Source organism: Bombina bombina, chromosome 1 (genome assembly GCF_027579735.1).
Source record: "Bombina bombina isolate aBomBom1 chromosome 1, aBomBom1.pri, whole genome shotgun sequence".
Taxonomy (NCBI): domain Eukaryota; kingdom Metazoa; phylum Chordata; class Amphibia; order Anura; family Bombinatoridae; genus Bombina; species Bombina bombina.
In genome coordinates, this window is record NC_069499.1 from 554,952,615 (window position 1) to 554,971,647 (window position 19,033).

Genomic DNA, 19,033 nt, shown 5'->3' on the forward strand with positions numbered 1-19,033 from the left:
GTCAATTGCGTATCCTATCTTTTCTATGGGATTTGCCTAAAGCCGGTATTACGAGTCTTGGAAGAAGTGAGCGGTACAGCCTCTACCGCCAAGACTCCAACCGCAAAAAAAAGTCAGTAGTTAAGAGTTTTATGGGCTAACGCCGGAACATAAAACTCTTAACTACAGTGCTATAAAGTACACTAACACCCATAAACTACCTATGAACCCCTAAACCGAGGCCCCCCACATCGCAAACCCTATAATAAACATTTTTAACCCCTAATCTTCCGACCGGACATCGCCGCCACCTACATTATCTGCTATGAACCCCTAATCTGCTGCCCCTAACATCGCCGACACCTACATTATATTTATTACCCCCTAATCTGCCCCCCCAACCTCGCCGCCACCTACCTACACTTATTAACCCTTAATCTGACGACCGGACATCGCCGCCACTATAATAAATGTATTAACCCCTAATCTGCCCTCCCTAACATCGCCGCCACCTACCTACAATTATTAACCCCTAATCTGCCGCCCCCAACGTCGCCGCTACCATAATAAAGTTATTAATCCCTAAACCTAAGTCTAACCCTAACACCCCCCTAAATTAAATATAATTTAAATAAAACGAACTAAAATTACTATCATTAAATAAATTAATCCTATTTAAAACTAAATACCTATAAAATAAACCATAATATAGCTACAATATAACTAATAGTTACATTGTAGCTATTTTAGGATTAATATTTATTTTACAGGCAACTTTGTATTTATTTTAACTAGGTACAATAGCTATTAAATAGTTATTAACTATTTAATAGCTACCTAGTTAAAATAATTACAAAATTACCTGTAAAATAAATCCTAACCTAAGTTACAAATACACCTAACACTACACTATTAATAAATTAATTAAATAAATTAACTACAATTATCTAAACTAAAATACAATTCAATAAACTAAACTATAGTACAAAAACAAACACTAAATTACAAAAAATAAAAAAATATTACAAGAATTTTAATCTAATTACACCTAATCTAAGCCCCCTAATAAAATAAAAAAGCCCCCCAAAATAATAAAATTCCCTACCCTAAACTAAATTACAAAGTAATCAGCTCTTTTACCAGCCCTTAAAAGTGCTTTTTGCGGTGCATTGCCCCAAAGTAATCAGCTTTTTTACCTGTAAAAAAACCAAATACAATCCCCCCCCAACATTACAACCCACCACCCACACACCCCTACTCTAAAACCCACCCGATCCCCCCTTAAAAAAACCTAACACTACCCCCCTGAAGATCACCCTACCTTGAGTAGTCTTCATCCAGCAGGCCACCGATGGGACAGAAGAGGACATCCGGATGGGCAGAAGTCTTCATTCGATCGGGGCAGAAGAGGTCCTCCAAGCGGCAGATGTCTTTATCCAAGCGTCATCTTCTATCTTCAATCAGCCGGAGCGGAGCTATCTTGAATCCATCTGACGCGGAGTCATCCTCTTCTTCCGATGTCCTAACAGTGAATGAAGGTTCCTTTAAATTATGTCATCCAAGATGGCGTCCCTCAAATTCCAATTGGCTGATAGGATAAGGTAGGAAAAATCTGATTGGCTGATACAATGTCTCTTCACATTTTTTCCAAATCTTCAAATTTGATACTTTTGCTTCGGCTGAGGCTGTTTTTGGGAGAAAGGTTCTTCAAGCAGTGGTGCCTTCCGTTTAGATTCCTGTCTTGTCCCTCCCTTTCATCCGTGTCCTATAGCTTTGGTATTGTATCCCATAAGTAAGGATGAAATCCGTGGACTCGTCATATCTATATAAAAGAAAAGGAAATTTATGCTTACCTGATAAATTTATTTCTTTTACGATATGACGAGTCCACGGCCCACCCTGTCATTTTTTCTAGAGACAGGTTTTTATTTTTGTTAAACTTCAGTCACCTCTGCTCCTTGGCCTTTCCTTTCTCTTCCTAACTTCGGTCAAATGACTGGAGGGGGAGGGAAGGGAGGGGCTATATATGCAGCTCTGCTGTGGAGCTCTTTGCTTCCTCCTGCTGACCCAGAGGCGATATCCCATAAGTAAGGATGAAATCCGTGGACTCGTCATATCGTAAAAGAAATACATTTATCAGGTAAGCATAAATTTCCTTTTCTATAATCCCTATAGTGTTTAACAACTTTCACATACAGCACATTTCATATGAAAAAGTTATTCCATCCTGCATGTATTGGTGATGGCAATATCTAGGCTGCCATATCTTGAAAGTCACCATATCTACAGAGTTGCCATGAAAGAATTGTGGCAGTGGCCCTGATGTTGTGGCCTGTGTGTGATATTGTTGCAGGCTGTTCAAGCTCCAATTTACCCTTTAAGGGCCCTATCCATAACTCATGCTATAGTCCTGACCCTAACAAACACAATGTTGGCAGTGTAACTGATGCTAAGATCCTTGAATAGACAAGATCTCTGTTCAGGACACGTCAGCCTTGTAATTGTTTTGGTGGCTATTTTGAGTAGGTAATGGAGACAGATACTTAGTCATATAGAAATAAATCCATGCTACAAGAGAATTGTCAACCACCAAATTGTGCTTTTCTTTTTTTAAGATTTCAGTTAGATTTCAGCTAAATATTTGGAAATAATAAAAGCGACTTATGGAAAATGGAAAAACCATAACAAATTTGTGTTTCTTGTATTTAGACCTTCCTGAAGCTTGGAAATCAAATCTTTTTAGGAAGAACTTTCAGACTATACCATGTATCATCTAGAAATCAAATGATGTCCCATAGGCTTAAAGTATATTTTGTACAATATCTCCCACAGCTAACTATGCCAACATTTGGTAAATATTGACCATTGTCAAATGCAGTTTTAACTGTTAAGCTTTCAAGCATGAAACTCTTTGCAAAACTCTTTGCTAGTTCTTGTGTTAAGCAACTGGAAAGAGATTTGTGCTTTTCGGTAAGTATCTTACTTTTCCTATTGCCCTTCATTTGTAAGCTGATGGGAGAAATCATTCAATTAAAGCAGAGTTGCAGATTACAAAGAATAACAATAACAATTTAGAAAAATTAAAGGCACAAATCAGAAGCAACCTGGGGCTTAGGATGCGAAAATGACATTTCTTTTTTCATTTCCTCTGATTTCCTAGATGAAATTGGGTGTCCGACTGCTTAGCATAATGAGGATAATCATAGCTGGAGCTATGTGCTCGGATGACATACGTACATGTTTAATAAAGAATGAGAGGGTCATAAGGGAGTGCCATAAATTGAGTAATGATTTTTTATTTAGAGACTTGTACCCATTTTCTCATTTTTATCTGGGAGAATTGGTTCCAGAGCTGAAGCCCTTTTTAAACATCAGGAAAGAAAAAAAAGCAGATGACACCTCACATAGATGTAACTTTTCTTGCCCATTACTTGAAGAAAATGATTTAATTCTATGATTTGCGGACACAGCTATTTTAATTATAGAGTTTCTCAATATGATCAAGTCTTGAGGATATAAAAAAAGTGCATGAAGTGATTAAGGGCAGTATCCAATGTGGAAACTGCCAGTACTTCATATACCAACAATGTCGTAGTCTTGATTCTCTAATGTGGGGAGAACTTGTAAGAGAGTATAACAGTTCTTTTCAAATCATAGTTAATAAGCTCACTAGAATAACTTGAGAATTTAAAAGATTTAAATTTCAAATATTTGTAAATCTCGTCACTAGAATTGTACTATATGCTAAAGAAGCACAGTGGAATAGCAAGTAGAGAAATGTTAAGCAGTAATATGTAAATGCTGACATAAAAATAAGAAAATACTTATCACACTTGTGAAGACCATTTCTCTTAGACGTTTTCACTCCCTTAAATTTCCAACATATTTTTTCTTTTATTAAATAGTGCAACACATGAGAGCATTTCTGTATATTATTGCAGCATGTTAAAAAAGGTAATTGAAAATAATAACAAATATTTCTACTCAAAACTAGCCTGATTATTATACTGAAAAGGAAAGTGACCCTATGTAGCAAATGCACTTTGGCATGTTAAACTGCTTTGGCAGTTTTTGTGCAAGTGGTTTAGTTGTAGCAATCTCTTTCCTTTTTTTTGTAACAGATGAAACCCCCCAACACTCCAACATCCGACATCCAGGTGAAAGTGGAGGTGGAAGGTTCCCAAGTAAACATCACATCTGCTGTTTACGACGAAATTCAGCAGGAGATGAAAAGAGCAAAGGTGTCCCAGGCCTTGTTTGCCAAAGTAGCTGCTAATAAAAGTCAGGTGAGTGCTTTTGAAGGGAAAAAAGCTGTATCAGGATCTGATTTTCTCAAACTTACCTATAAAAATACATCTGTTTCCAAAACAAACTAATGGTAAATCCATTTCTTGCAGAAAAGTCTACAGTTTTTTTTTACTTTCTGTTGAAAAAAGTTTGATAAATATATTGTGCATTAAATGTGGTTCTTAAAAATGTCAGATGTGGCCCCTCATGAAGGAAGATTGGACACACCTGCTATAAATATGTAATTTCATCAGGTTATATGGAAAAGCATGACAAAGTCAGAGATTGAAGCTATTTGTCAACAACAATTCAGTTGGCCTAATATATTCAGTATCAAAGGCCTCAGATTCAGAATATAAGATATCCTGTTGTGTGTAAGAGGGAGGCTTTCTTGTTCCTGCGAATGCAGCACCTAGTGCTAATAGGAACCCTACACTTGATTGGTCATGGAGTATGCAACTATAAATAATAGATGTGCCTGTTTTGAATTTTCACAGATAGTCGCAAGCCTGCACAATAAGGAAACTTTCACAGACACTTAAAACAGACCTAGCATCCCATTAGGGAGATATAAGTCATACAGACCGTTTCATGGGGTTTGCAGTTAATGACCAGCTTTTTGGGCGAGGTTACCACTATTGTGCAACTTTAATAAGAGAAAATAACGCTCACTTAAAGGAATCTTCTAAATAAGGTATTAAACACACGGATGCTGTTTATGGGGCTTAAGATGAATTATGTTGGTAGTATTAGTGCCAAGTGGTTTGATAATGAGAGCCAGACAACAAAGATACATTTATAGAGCCAGACAAGCCGGAGAGTTGCTGAGCATTGGGAAGGATCTCCTTGTATGAACAATTATATTTACTTTAAAAGCGTATACTATAATGTGCTTGCCATATACACAGCACTTTACAACATTTAGCTTAATAGGCATTTTCAGCCTAACCTTTAATAGTAGCACTATACTATGCTGCTGCCCAACAGTTGCTATCTATTTATCTATCTATCTATCATCTGCCTGTCTCACTGTCTGTCTAGTCATCTATTATAGTTTGTCTATAGATAGATAAAGAAAGGAAATATTGAGCTAGACAGATACATAGATGTATAAATATGTATCTAAATATGTATCTATCTATGTGTCTATTAACCCCTTAAGGACCAGCGACGTACCCTGTATGTCGCTGGCCTTTTTTTGGGACTTGATTGTTTTATAGCGCGGTCTTTCCACCAGCGTTGAGACTGCTCTATTCCACAAAGCCTGCTGGAGGGAGGGCATTAATAGCGTGTTCTTGCTAGACTTGTGCTATTATGTCCTGAAAAAACCCTTAACGACCAGTGACATATAGGGTACATTGTGGTCATTTATTAAGGGGTTAATGTCTGCAATTAAGAATGCAGTGATTATGGAGGTTTTAATGTTACAAAACCTATTACTCAGTAGTATACAGGTATTGTGAAAATTGTTTAATGCTTTGTTAGAAAGTAACCAAGATAAAGCTTATTATTGATAAAGTAGATTGTTTGGGCTACTCACATGCAGCCCAATTCTGTCTCCTGACTTGCTTTAAATTCCAGTGTAAAATTACTAAATGAATACACACACCCCTATATACCACATGGCAAAATATAATGAGGGCTGGAGCTGTTAAATGACTAAAGCTGCTAAATGCATAATGCTACTTGGCAAAACTACTGTGCATTTTACGGTTTTCCACTCCGTAATAAATGACATATGTGGAAAACGTGCAGTAAATGTGAAAAACGGCACAATTGGTTTTGCAAACGTGCTTTTTTTTTTTTTTTCTCTGTTCCCCCTTGTGTGTATATCAAAGTTGCGCAGCCTGTAATGGATGGTTTTATGAGTGGCTTTAGCAAGAGCTGCGGGTCACACACTTGGCATGAGATATCTTCCTGAGACTAACATTAACTGAAAACAGCTATAAGAGACTGCTACTACTGTACATATTATTAATGCTGTAGGATTAAATAAATATTATTAATCACTTGCAAAAGGTATCTGTTTTGATTTGGCACAGCCCCTATAATTTCTGAAACCCCCTCGAAGTTGCTATAACACTTTCAAAGCTGAGTTGAAATCTCAGTAAAGTGAAAATGCTGATACAGAGTTAGATTCTATTCTAGTAAAAGTTTTGTCAGTTCTTCTTTTAAAAAAATGTATTGAGAATGATTTTTTTGATATTTATTTATTTATTTTAAGCTGCAATAGATTATACCACACTCTTTCAAATATCAGTAGTGGCTTGGAATAGTACTGAACAGAAGGTTTTGATGTATATAATATTGACAGCTGCAGCTATGAATGGGAAGTTAAAGGCCCATTATACACTCATTTTTTCTTTGCATAAATGTTTTGTAGATGATCTATTTATAAAGCTCATAAAGTTTGTTTTTTATTTTTTTTTATAATTTTGCTTATTTTTAAATAACATTGCTCTGATTTTCAGACTCCTAACCAAGCCCCAAAGTTTTATTTGAATACCGTCAGCTACCTACTCCAGCTTGCTCCTGTTTGTGTAAAGGGTCTTTTCATATGCAAAAGAAGGGGGAGGGGGGTGTCTTATTTCCCACTTGCAGTGGGCTTTCCAATTACCTTTTCAACAGAGCTAAGCTGAAAGCTTCTAAGTAAGTTTTTAAACCATTTTATACTGGATTTTTATATCAGTATCTGTGCATCTTATTCTTTATAGTAGTTTCTATTACATGCAGTTATATGAAAATGAGTGTATACTGTCCCTTTAAAAACAAATGTCATTATTTTTAAGTTTACACAACACCGAGGCAGTATGCAGCAGCAGCATCTATTTACTCCACATTTAAAGTGTAAGTAAAGTAAAAAAGAATATTTTATGATTCGGATTCAATTTTAAACAGCTTTCCAGTTTATTTCTATTGTCTAATTTGCTTTGCTCACTTGGTATCCTTTGTTGAAAAGCATACTTAGCTACTACTGGGAGCTAGCTGCTATTTGGTGGCTGCACATATATTCTTCTTGTCTTTGGCACACCTGATCTGTTCAGCCATCTTCCAGTTGTGCTTTGCTGCTCCTTTAACAATAGATATCAATAGAGGTCTAGATTATGGGGCCGGTTTATCAAGCCCAGTATGGCCCCTAATGTATCTGTTTCTTAAGACCGCTGCTCCATAACTCATCCGCAAATCTGCAGGGGGGGGGTGACATTGCACAAGCATTTCACCAGAAATGCTTGTGGAATGATAAATGTAGACAGCGCATTTATCAATGTGCGGCAGACATGATCCGCTGCAGCGAATCGTGTCCGACCGCACAATGGTAAATCGGCCCCCAGTGTAATAAAAATTATAAAAAAAATGTTTTGCTTTAAAGTTAGAAGGGCTCAAAGATATGAGGTATCAAGTGTTAGAAAAAAAGGGCTGCAAAAGACTTTAACATAGAGGTACAAACATACACATGTCTAAATATGTGTATGTATGTATATATACATGTTTATATGTGTGGACATATGTATTTATATGTGTGTTTATATATGTATTTACAGACATATATAAACACATGCATACATATGTATACAAATACAGATATATATATATATATATATATATATATATATATATATATATATATATATACTGTATATATATAAGTGCATTGGAGCCCTTTGCAGTCAAGTTGCTGAAAACATGTAAAATCATATTTCTCTTGTAAGGTGTATCCAGTCCACAGATCATCCATTACTTGTGGGATATTCTCCTTCCCAACAGGAAGTTGCAAGAGTCCACCCACAGCAGAGCTGCTATATAGCTCCTCCCCTAACTGCCATATCCAGTCATTCTCTTGCAACTCTCAACATGTATGGAGGTAGTAAGAGAGAGTGGTGTACTATAGTTAGTTTTTTATCTTCAATCAAAAGTTTATTGTTTTTAAATGGTACCGGAGTTGTACTATTTTATCTCAAGCAGCATTTAGAAGAAGAATCTGCGTTTTTCTATGATCTTAGCAGAAGTAACTAAGATCCACTGCTGTTCTCACATATGTCTGAGGAGTGAGGTAACTTCAGAGGGAGAATGGCGTGCAGGTTATCCTGCTATAAGGTATGTGCAGTTATAAGTTTTTCTTGGGATGGAATTGCTAGAAAATGCTGCTGATACCGGATTAATGTAAGTTAAGCCTAAATACAGTGATTTAATAGCGACTAGTATCAGGCTTACTATCAGATATATACTCTTATAAATTTGCAAAATAAAACGTTTGCTGGCATGTTTAATCGTTTTTATATATGCTTTGGTGAGGAAACTTTATTGGGGCCTAGTTTTTTTTCCACATGGCTGGCTTAAATTTTGCCTAGAAACAGTTTCCTGAGGCTTTCCACTGTTGTAATATGAGTGGGAGGGGCCTATTTTAGCGCTTTTTTGCGCAGTTAAAATTACAAAATGAATCATCCAGCTTCCCTCAGCAGTCCCATGAATACTATAGGACATCTCTAAAGGGCTAAAAAGGCTTCCAAAATCGTTTATGGGGAAGGTAAGACCACAGCTCAGCTGTGGCAGTTTGTTGTGACTGTTAAAAACGTCTATTTCGTTTTTTTGATCTGTTTTTTGCATTAAGGGGTTAATCATCCATTTGCAAGTGGGTGCAATGCTCTGTTAACTTATATACTGTAAAAATTTCGTTTGATTTACTGCCTTCTTTCACTGTTTTTCAAATTTTGACAATTTGTTTCTCTTAAAGGCACAGTAACGTTTTTTATATTTGCTTGTTAACTTGATTTAAAGTGTTTTCCAAGCTTGCTAGTCTCATTGCTAGTCTGTACAAACATGTCTGACATAGAGGAAACTCCTTGTTCATTATGTTTAAAAGCCATGGTGGAACTCCATCTTAGAATGTGTACCAAATGTACTGATTTCTCTTTAAGCAATAAAGATCATTTTTTGTCTTTAAAAAATTATCACCAGAGGATTCTGTCGAGGGGGAAGTTATGCCGACTAACTCTCCCCACGTGTCAGACCCTTTGACTCCTGCTTCAGGGACTCACGCTCAAATGGCGCCAAGTACATTAAGGGCGCTCATAGCGTTTATTTTACCAGAGGATTCTGTCGAGGGAAAAGTTATGCCGACTAACTCTCCCCACGTGTCAGACCCTTTGACTCCCGCTTCAGGGACTCACGCTCAAATGGCGCCAAGTACATCAAGGGCGCCCATAGCGTTTATTTTACAAGACATGGCGGAAGTTATGAATAATACACTGTCAGCGGTATTAGTCAGACTACCTGAAATTAAAGGAAAGCAAGATAGCTCTGGGGTTAGACCTAATACAGAGCATACAGATGCTTTAAGAACCATGTCTGATACTGCCTCACAATATGCAGAAGCTGAGGGGAGCTTCAGTCTGTGGGTGATATTTTTGACTCAGGGAAGATGATTTAACCTGATTCTGATATTTCTACATTTAAAATTTATGCTTGAGAACCTCCACTTGTTGCTCAGGGAGGTTTTAGCTGCTCTGAATGACTGTGTTACAATTGCAGTGCCAGAGAAATTGTGTAGACTGGATAAATACTATGCAGTGCCGGTGTGTACTGATGTTTTTCCAATACCTAAAGAGGTTTACAGAAATTATTAATAAGGAATGGGATAGACCAGGTGTGCCGTTCTCTTCCCCTCCTATTTTTAGAAAAATGTTTCCAATAGACGCCACCACACGGGACTTATGGCAGACAGTTCCTAAGGTGGAGAGAAGAGTTTCTACTCTAGCAAAGCGTACTGCTATCCCTGTCAAGGACAGTTGTGCTTTTTTAGATCCAATGGATAAGAAATTAGAGGGTTACCTTAGGAAAATGTTTATTCAACAAGGTTTTATCCTGCAGCCCCTTGCATGCATTGCTCCTGTCACTGCTGCTGCGGCGTTCTGGTTTGAGTCTCTGGATGAGGCTTTACAGGTAGCGACTCCATTGGATGAACATACTTGACAAGCTTAGAGCACTTAAGCTAGCCAATTCCTTTGTTTCTGATGCCTTTGTTCATTTGACTAAACTAACGGCTAAGAATTCTGGTTTTACTATACTGGCGCGCAGAGCACTATGGCTTATATCATGGTCAGCTGTCGTGACTTTAAAAAATAAGCTACTTAATTTCCCTTCAAGGGGCGGACCCTATTCGGGCCTGGTTTGAAGGAGATTATTACTAATATCACTGGAGGAAAAGGTCATGCCCTTCCTCAGGACAGGTCCAAATCAAGGGCCAAACAGTCTAATTTTCGTGCCTTTCGAAACATCAAAGCAGGTGCGGCATCAACTTCCTCTAAGGCAAAACAAGAGGGAACTTTTGCTCAGTCCAAGACGGTCTGGAGGCAACCGAACCTGGAACAAAGATAAGCAGGCCAAAGAGCCTGCTGCTGCCTCTGAGACAGCATGAAGGAACGGCCCCCTAGCCGGTAACGGATCCTGTAGGGGGCAGATTTTCATTCTTCGCCCAGGCGTGGGCAAGAGATGCCCAGGATCCATGGGCGTTGGAAATTATATCCCAGAGATATCTTCTGGACTTCAAAGCTTCCCCCCCAAAAAAGGGGGAGATTTCACCTTTCACAATTATCTGCAAACCAGATAAAGAAAGAGGCATTCTTACACTGTGTACGAGACCCATCCAGTTCCAAGGGAGGAACAGGGACAGAGTTTTTACTCAAATCTGTTTGTGGTTCCCAAAAAGAGGGAACCTTCAGACCAATTTTGGATCTAAAGATCTTAAACAAATTCCTCAGAATTCCATCATTTAAGATGGAAACTATTCGTACCATCTTAACTATGATCCAGGAGAGTCAATATAGGACTACAATGGATTTGAAGGATGCTTATCCTCACATTCCGATACACAAAGATCATGATCGGTTTTTCAGGATTGCCTTTCTAGACAGGCATGACCAGTTTGTAGCTCTTTCCTTTGGGTTAGCTATAGCCCCAAGAATCTTTATGGAGGTTCTGGGGTCGCTTTGGCGGTCCTTAGGCCGCGGGGCATAGAAGTGGCCCCTTATTTAGACGACATCCTGATACAGGCGTTAAACATCCAAATTGCCAAGTCTCATACGGACGTAGTACTGGCATTTCTGAAATTGCATGGGTGGAAAGTGAACAAGGAAAGAGTTCTCTATCCCCAATCACAAGGGTTTCCTTCCTAGGGACTCTGATAGATTCTGTAGAAATGAAAATTTACCTGACGGAGTCCAGGTTGTCAAAGCTTCTAAATTCCTGCTGTGTTCTTCATTCCATTCCGCGCCCTTCGGTGGCTCGGTACATGAATGTAATCGGCAAATGGTAGCGGCAATGGACATAGTACCGTTTGCACGCCTACACTTCAGACCGCTGCAACTATGCATGCTCAGTCAATGGAACGGGGATTACACAGATTTGTCCCCCATGCTAAATCTGGATCAAGAGGCCAGAGGTTCTCTTCTCTGGTGGCTATCTCGGGTCCATCTGTCCAAGGGTATGACCTTCCGCAGGCCAGATAGGACACTTGTTACAACAGATGCCAGCCTTCTAGGTTGGGGTACAGTCTGGAACTCCCTGAAGGCTCAGGGATAGTGGACTCAGGAGGAGACCCTCCTAATAAATATTCTGGAACTGAGAGCGATATTCAATGCTCTTCAGGCTTGGCCTCAGTTAGCAACTCGGAGGTACATCGGATTTCAGTCGGACAATATCACGACTGTGGCTTACATCAACCAACAAGGGGGAACAGAAGTTCCCTAGCGATGTTAGAAGTCTTAAAATGATTCACTGGACAGAGACTCACTCTTGTCTCCTATCAGCTATCCATATCCCAGGTGTTGAGAACTGGGAGGCGGATTTTCTAAGTCATCAGACTTTTCATCCGGGGGAGTGGGAACTCCCTCCGGAGGTGTTTGCACAAGATCAAGCAGGAAAGTGCTTCGGTGTTTTTGATAGCGCCTGCGTGGCCACGCAGGACCTGGTATGCAGATCTGGTGGACATGTCATCCTTTCCACCATGGTCTCTGCTTTTGAGACAGGACCCTCTACCTCAGGGTCCTTTCAACCATCTAAATTTAACTTCTCTGAGATGGACTGCCTGGAGACTGAACGCTTGATTTTATCAAAGCATGGCTTCTCCGAGTCAGTCATTGATACCTTAATACAGGCATGAAAGCCTGTCACTAGGAACATTTAACATAGATATGGCATAAATATCTTATTGGTATGAATCCGAGGGTTACTCATGGAGTAAAGTCAGGATTTCCAGGATATTATCTTTTCTCCAAGATGATTTTGGGAAAAGGATTGTCAACTAGTTCCTTAAAAGGACAGTTTTCTACTCTGTCTATTCTTTTGCACAAGTGTCTGGCAGATATTCCAGACGTTCAGGCTTTTTGTCAGGCTTTGGTTAGAACCAAGCCTGTGTTTAAACCCGTTGCTCCGCCATGGAGCTTAAATCTGGCTCTTAAGGTTCTTCAAGAAGTTCCGTTTGAACCTCTTCATTCCATAGATATCAAATTTTTATCTTGGAAAGTTCCTTTTTGGTAGCTATTTCCTCGGCTCGTAGAGTCTCCGAGTTATCTGCTTTACAATGTGATTCTCCTTATCTGATCCTCCGTACGGATAAGGTAGTCCTGCGTACCAAACCTGGGTTTTTACCTAAGGTGGTATCTAACAAGAATATCAATCAAGAGATTGTTGTTCCATTCTTGTATCCTAATCCTTCTTCAAAGAAGGAACGTCTATTACACAATTTGGACGTGGTTTGTGCTTTAAAGTTTTACTTACAAGCTACTACAGATTTTCATCAAACATCTACCTTGTTTGTTGTCTACTCTGGACAGAGGAGAGGTCAAAAGACTTCAGCAACCTCTTTTTCTTTTTGGTTAAGAAGCATAATCCGTTTAGTTTATGAGACTGCTGGACAGCAGCCTCCTGAAGGGATTACAGCTCATTCTACTACAGCTGTGGCTTTCACTTGGGCCTTTTTAAAATGAGGCTTCTGTTGAACAGATTTACAAGGCGGCGACTTGGTCTGTGCTTCATACTTTTTCAAAATTTTACAAATTTGATATTTTGCTTCTTCTGAGGCTATTTTTGGGAGAAAGGGTTTTTAGAGGCAGTGGTACCTTCCGTTTAAGTACCTGCCTTGTCCCTCCCTTCATCCGTGTACTTTAGCTTTGGTATTGGTATCCCACAAGTAATGGATGATCCGTGGACTGGATACACCTTACAAGAGAAAACACAATTTATGCTTACCTGATAAATTTATTTCTCTTGTGGTGTATCCAGTCCACAGCCCGCCCTGTCATTTTAAGGCAGGTAATTTTTTCATTTAAACTACAGTCACCACTGCACCCTATGGTTTTTCCTTTCTCTGCGTGTTTTCGGTCGAATGACTGGATATGGCAGTTAGGGGAGGAGCTATATAGCAGCTCTGCTGTGGGTGGACTCTTGCAACTTCCTGTTAGGAAGGAGAATATCCCACAAGTAATGGATGATCCGTGGACTGGATACACCACAAGAGAAATAAATTTATCAGGTAAGCATAAATTGTGTTTTATGCAATATTGATATTTCAGAAAACTGTGTATTTACTGTAAATATTTCACATTCCATAGTTCTTCATAAAGGGGAATATGTTTTTAAATATATATTTTTATATATATATATATATATATATATATATCTGTATATATCTATACATATATATATATGTGTGTGTGTGTGTGTAGGTATAGATAAAAAATCACACACACACACACACATATATATATATATATATATAAATATATATAAAGGTAATAGAAGACAGCACTCGCTGGGCTTAAGGATAAGCAATAGAAGCTTCTATTTACGTTAACGTAAATAAAAGCTTCTATTGTTTATAACAAGTGCTGTCTTCTATTACCTTTATCTCTACCTGCATTCAGCACCCTGGCAACTGGACACCTGTTTGTGCGAGTACACCAGCCTCTGTGAATATATATATATGTATTTAAGAATAAATAGTACATATTCTACTATGTGAAGAATATTGGAATGTGAAATATTAGTGCACGAGTAAGGGTGTTAGGATTTCTGTACTTTTCTTGCTCCATTGAATTCTATTAGGAATACATTAACATGAATTGCGGCGATTCCTGTCCGCCTCATCAGAGCAGGCGGACAGGGTTATGAAGCAGCGGTCTTTAGACTGCTGCTTCATAACTTGTGTTTCTGGCGAGTCTGAAGGTTCGCCAGAAACACGGCCCTTCAAGCTCCATACAGAGCTTGATAAATGGGCCTCATTGTCTGTAATACACCCTCCTGCTGACGTTGACGGCGAGCCTGCACTAAGAATAAAGCAACCCCATAGAAATAGCATTGACGTACAGGGTATGTGTCTGACCATTAAGGAGTTAAAGGAACATTAAAGTATTTTTTTATCTTCATCCAAAGTTAATCATTATATTGCAAAATATTTGCATGCACAGTAAATGTTTTGAAGACATTTAAAACTTATAAGTTGCATTGTTTTGCAGTCTCAGGACAAACCCCTTAAGAAACCTTTTTAGAGTGTTTTTATCTTATCTCCTTTTTTATCGCCAGTTAGGGTCTGTCATCTGCATGTTTCAAGTAATCACTGCACATTGTTGGAGGGTCAGTTCTGAATTCCATGGAGTGCACATCCATTTCTATGGGAGTAGTGTAGATGCTATATATATATATATATATATATATATATATATATATATATATATATATATATATATATATATGTGTATATATATATATATATATATATCAAGGTTTTTTCACTATGCATAAGATTTCAACCTTTAATAGAAAAATACACTTTGGCCCATATTTATCAAGCTCCGTACGGAGCTTGAAGGGCCATGTTTCTGGCGAGTCTTCAGACTCGCCAGAAACACAAGTTATGAAACAGCGGTCTAAAGACCGCTGCTCCATAACCCTGTCTGCCTGCTCTGAGCAGGCGGACAGGAATCGCCGGAAATCAACCCGATCGAATACGATCGGGTTGATTGACACCTCCCTGCTGGCGGCCAATTGGCCGTGAGTCAGCAGGGGGCGGCATTGCACCAGCAGCTCTTGTGAGCTGCTGGTGCAATGTTAAATGCGGAGAGCGTATTGCTCTCCACATTTAGCGAGGTCTTGCGGACCTGATCCGACAGTGCGGATCAGGTCCGCAAGACCTTTTATAAATAGGGGCCTTTGAGTTTAATGAAGTCACATGGTTTGTAGTAGAACCTTATGCCATTACAAAAACTATTGACAGATTTTGACTTCTGTCAGATTGTGTCATTCTCAACTCATGAGATCTAGTTTTAAACTCAACATTTCTTGCCCCATAAGATTTTTAACTATGCAAAAAAAACAAATGGCACTATAATTTTGTCTGCCTTTACTGTCATTTAACTCTTTAAACAGCAGTTTTTTAATCCACCCAGAGAAACTGGAGCACATCCAGTGGCATGCAGAACCCTGACTTGCCTACAGTGCACCATGATTGTATGATATTTGAAGGAGCGTGCTTATATCTGTTCCTAAATAGCTTGTTCTGAAAGAAAAAAATGACAGTTTAACCCCTTAATGACCACAGCACTTTTCCATTTTCTGTCCGTTTGGGACCAAGGCTATTTTTACATTTCTGCGGTGTTTGTGTTTAGCTGTAATTTTACTCTTACTCATTTACTGTACCCACACATATTATATACCGTTTTTCTCGCCATTAAATGGACTTTCTAAAGATACCATTATTTTCATCATATCTTATAATTTACTATAAAAAAAATGATAAAATATGAGGAAAAAATTGAAAAAAAACACACTTTTTCTAACTTTGACCCCCAAAATCTGTTACACATCTACAACCACCAAAAAACACCCATGCTAAATAGTTTCTACATTTTGTCCTGAGTTTAGAAATACCCAATGTTTACATGTTCTTTGCTTTTTTTGTAAGTTATAGGGCCATAAATACAAGTAGCACTTTGCTATTTCCAAACCATTATTTTTCAAAATTAGCGCTAGTTACATTAGAACACTAATATCTTTCAGGAATCTCTGAATATCCATTGACATGTATATATTTTTTTTTAGTAGACATCCCAAAGTATTAATCTAGGCTCATTTTGGTATATTTCATGCCACCATTTCACCGCCAAATGCGATTAAATACAAAAAATCGTTCACTTTTTTACTAATTTTTTCACAAACTTTTGGTTTCTCACTGAAATTATTTACAAACAGCTTGTGCAATTATGGCTTAAATGGTTGTAAATGCTTCTCTGGGATCCCCTTTGTTCAGAAATAGCAGACATATATGGCTTTGGCGTTGCTTTTTAGTAATTAGAAGGCTGCTAAATGCCACTGCGCACTACACGTGTATCATGCCCAGCAGTGAAGGGGTTAATTATGGAGCATGTAGGGAGCTTTTAGGGATACTTTTAGCTTTAGTGTAGTGTAGTAGACAACCCCAAGAATTGATCTAGGCCAATTTTGGTATATTTCATGCCACCATTTCACCGCCAAATGCGATCAAATTAAAAAAAAACGTTAAATTTTTCACAATTTTAGGTTTCTCACTGAAATCATTTACAAACACAAATGGCACAAATGGTTGTAAATGCTTCTCTGGGATCCCTCTGCCAGTACTAAAATAAAAGCTATACTTGGGCTTTTTTTTGTTTTTTTTTGGCATATTTACATATGCTGCTGTGTAGGATCCCCCCTTAGTCCCCAACCTCACTGATCCCCCACCAAACAGCTCCCTAACCCTCCCCCTCTGCCTTAATGGGCGCCATCTTGGGTACTGGCAGCTGTCTGCCAGTACCCAGTTTAGTAACAAATGTGCCTTTTTTTTTTTAAAAAAAAAATCCCTTTTCTGTAGTGTAGCTTCCCCCCCCCAAGACCATCCCCCCACCCCTTCCAGATCCCTTAGATGTTTATTTGTAGCATTTATTTTATTTTTTATTTTAACATTTCACACACAACTTTTCCGTAGTGTAGCGGTTCCCTCCCGCTCCCGCCCCGTGCACGCGCCCCCCGCCGCCCCCCGTGCACGCGCGCGCTCCCGTGCACGCTCCCGATGCTTCCGCCCCCGATCCCGCCCCCCTTCTCTTCATTGATCACATCGATGGCCGCCCACCCGCCTCCCAGACTTGCTCCCACCCACCAACGATACCGGCCACCGATGTCCGGTGCAGAGAGGGCCACAGAGTGGCTCTCTCTGCATCGGATGGCCAAGGGGGGTTATTGCAGGATGCCTCCATATCGAGGCATCACTGCAATAACCGGAAAGCAGCTGGAAGCGAGCAGGATCGCTTCCAGCTGCTTTCCAGACCAAGGACGTACGCCACACGTCCTCGGTCATTAACTGTATTTTTTTTGAGGACGTGTGGCGTACGTCCTTGGTCATTAAGGGGTTAAATAAAATGTGTTTTATCTATATTTTGCAATGCAGTAAACAATTTATGATACCTAAATAAAAAATGTACCTTGATATCCCTTTTACAAATGTTTAGTAAACTGGCCATAGAATTAGTATATATTACTTTGCATTTAAATAATTATGACTTTGTCTCTTTAACAGTAAAATCTATAATTATTTACTTTTGTACATACACTTAGGGCCAGATTACAATAAGAGCGTAATTTAACGCTCCCACTCGAGCACTTACGCCGCTAGAAGTAAGCTTTTTGCGTGCATCGGGTAGCACTCTTATTACAAGTTGAAAGTTTGCTCACACGCTAAACCAATGTGCACAAAAAGGCTAACTATAAATATCGCAGTCGCTGTAACATATTCCCCATAGAAGTCAATGGAGCAAAAAAAGTGGAAAAAACCCTAGCACTTTACTGCCACTCAAACCCGATAGCATTTTCTTTCAACCTGTAATACGTGCACTAAACCCGACGCACGCAAACACCTGTGATAATCCCCTTTTCGCTTGTGTGCAACTGTTAGCACTACACTCGTAATCTGGCCCTTAATCTTGTATGAAAACGGTTTAATAAAAGCTGTTTAGATTGTAAAAAGCTTTTTATATGTGCTGGTATAAAACTCCTACTGAAGTATCTATTGCTCACTGACTGATAGTGGTAGACAGGTACAAACGTTTAGACACATGTGAAGAGTTAGTAAGTTTAGTCAGCACAGAAACATCCATTCCAACAGCATTCATTTAGAATCAGCAGTGGCCCAGTGTTATTAATTAAACATATTTTTGTTATAGCCCTCTCATTCTACGGATGAAGTATAATCCTACAGCAGCTCCATAGTCAATCAAATATAGAGCAATTTTTACAAACCAGTGATCCTTGTATGTAAGCAGTAATAAAGTATTTGCTGGTGTATAATACTTATGCTTTAATCTGTCATTATTATTATTTTTTTGTTCCTTTTATTCAGTTCAAGGTTATGTATTCCACAAGTACAAAGTAACAAATATTATATTACATAAGTACATGAACACAGAGCTTTACAAAATAGAACTGCTGAACATTTTCTAAATTGTTATTAATTTTATTATCTGTGTGCCAACAGATTCAGTAGTGCTATACAAGGGGTACACTAAATAAAGACAAGACAGGAAAGGCTGACTGGGACAGAAGAATTACAGGCCTCTGATCATGTGCGAGCTTACAATCTAAATATATTTTCTAAATTAAAGAGATAGAAAATTAAAAAATGAAATGTGCATGGGTGCATTTCAATTTGTAATATTAGCACTTTTGCAATGTACTTCCATTAGCAAAAATGCTTCTAATACAA

The 19,033-nt window shown here is 38.7% G+C and overlaps 1 protein-coding gene across 2 annotated transcripts in view; it reads left to right on the forward strand.

Moving 5' to 3' along the window:
• Positions 1-19,033, forward strand: part of SATB2 (SATB homeobox 2) — a 443,446-nt gene that overhangs the window by 335,394 nt on the left and 89,019 nt on the right. For both annotated transcript variants that reach the window (XM_053698738.1, XM_053698737.1), the window contains exon 9: positions 4,101-4,265. In XM_053698738.1, the coding sequence (XP_053554713.1) occupies positions 4,101-4,265 (165 nt within the window). The remainder of the gene's footprint in view (positions 1-4,100; positions 4,266-19,033) is intronic.